The following is a 1,639-nucleotide window of genomic DNA, read 5'->3' on the forward strand; positions in this document are numbered from 1 at the left end:
ACACACACATACACACACACACACACACACATACACATACACACATACTGTGGCACATTTATATGCATTTATTCATCCATCTATTTATCCATCCATCTTTCTATCTACCTATTTATCTATCTATCTATCATATTAAAGTGGAACCAATGTAATAAACTAATAATATGGTACTTTATTAGCAACATGGCACATCTATCTTCTTTCACAATACAGACTTTCTCACTCTCTCTTTCTCTCGTCATATTAAGAATATGAGAGCGCAGATTGATTTGCTGAAATGAAAATGTTATTACCTGTGTCTGCTCGCTGCTCTCGCCCCGTTTAAAGGCTGCGTCTGAGTCTGGGTCCCTGCGTAAAGGTTATACCGCTGAGGATACGACGCGCTCCATACATCTCCAGAGAAAACCAACACCAGCATCGATATCAAGAGAACTGCTCCATCCATCACAGCGCACGTCGTTCTGAAACGGTGTCTAACACTATATAACTAATTAATTCTCTGTAACGATCCTTTATTCCACCAAAAATTGCGCTTTCACGGTGTCTAGAGGAGCTTCTTTACACTCCCAGAAGTTCGTACTATCGATCCATTATGCGCGTCCTGAACGCTGCTTCCAAAATTGTCGAATAAATCTCTCAAATCGACGCGTAACGGCGCTTTCCCTCCTTTTGCGCTGATAAAACAATCTAAACTCCCGCTATCCTTCTTTAGGATGGTTTGTAATATTTGTCGGTACATCCAAATAAAGCAATCCAGAGGCTTCCTGAAATCTGGAGGAGTTTTCTTGGAAAGGAGATGCAGTGAGTTTGGAGTGAGGGGAGCCAGTGCGCTCTGACGCACTCCAACGTCCCCAACACACACACTCTCTCTCTCTCTCTCCTCATCTCCCTCCCCTCTAGAAACCCTCCCTCCAGTGCACTGATGACAGAATCACAGCCATCTATGCTTAAAAAAATCAACAGGACCACGTGTGTGAATACTAGGGGTGAATATGAAATCTTAGTGACATACAATCTGTAACGATCCTTTATTCCACCAAAAATTGCGCTTTCACGGTGTCTAGAGGAGCTTCTTTACACTCCCAGAAGTTCGTACTATCGATCCATTATGCGCGTCCTGAACGCTGCTTCCAAAATTGTCGAATAAATCTCTCAAATCGACGCGTAACGGCGCTTTCCCTCCTTTTGCGCTGATAAAACAATCTAAACTCCCGCTATCCTTCTTTAGGATGGTTTGTAATATTTGTCGGTACATCCAAATAAAGCAATCCAGAGGCTTCCTGAAATCTGGAGGAGTTTTCTTGGAAAGGAGATGCAGTGAGTTTGGAGTGAGGGGAGCCAGTGCGCTCTGACGCACTCCAACGTCCCCAACACACACACTCTCTCTCTCTCTCTCTCCTCATCTCCCTCCCCTCTAGAAACCCTCCCTCCAGTGCACTGATGACAGAATCACAGCCATCTATGCTTAAAAAAATCAACAGGACCACGTGTGTGAATACTAGGGGTGAATATGAAATCTTAGTGACATACAGTGGTGAGCAGCAGTGATTGAAACCATATGGCCGCTTGATAGTATGGCTGATGTCCCACATCCGATCTTTATTGTGGTTACTTTAGGTGAAGAGAGCAGCTTTTGTGC

At 43.9% G+C, this 1,639-nt stretch overlaps 1 protein-coding gene across 2 annotated transcripts in view; it reads right to left on the reverse strand.

The window, feature by feature from the left end:
• Window positions 1-841, reverse strand: part of LOC107589630 (EMILIN-1-like) — a 27,152-nt gene extending 26,311 nt beyond the window's left edge. For both annotated transcript variants that reach the window (XM_016278129.1, XM_016278128.1), the window contains exon 1: window positions 294-841. In XM_016278129.1, coding sequence (XP_016133615.1) covers window positions 294-445 — 152 coding nt within the window. In that variant the 5' untranslated portion in view covers window positions 446-841. The remainder of the gene's footprint in view (window positions 1-293) is intronic.
• Window positions 842-1,639: the final 798 nt, after the last annotated feature.

This window comes from Sinocyclocheilus grahami, unplaced genomic scaffold (assembly GCF_001515645.1).
Source record: "Sinocyclocheilus grahami isolate Dianchi unplaced genomic scaffold, SAMN03320097.WGS_v1.1 scaffold118.1, whole genome shotgun sequence".
In the NCBI taxonomy this organism is placed as follows: Eukaryota; Metazoa; Chordata; class Actinopteri; order Cypriniformes; family Cyprinidae; genus Sinocyclocheilus; species Sinocyclocheilus grahami.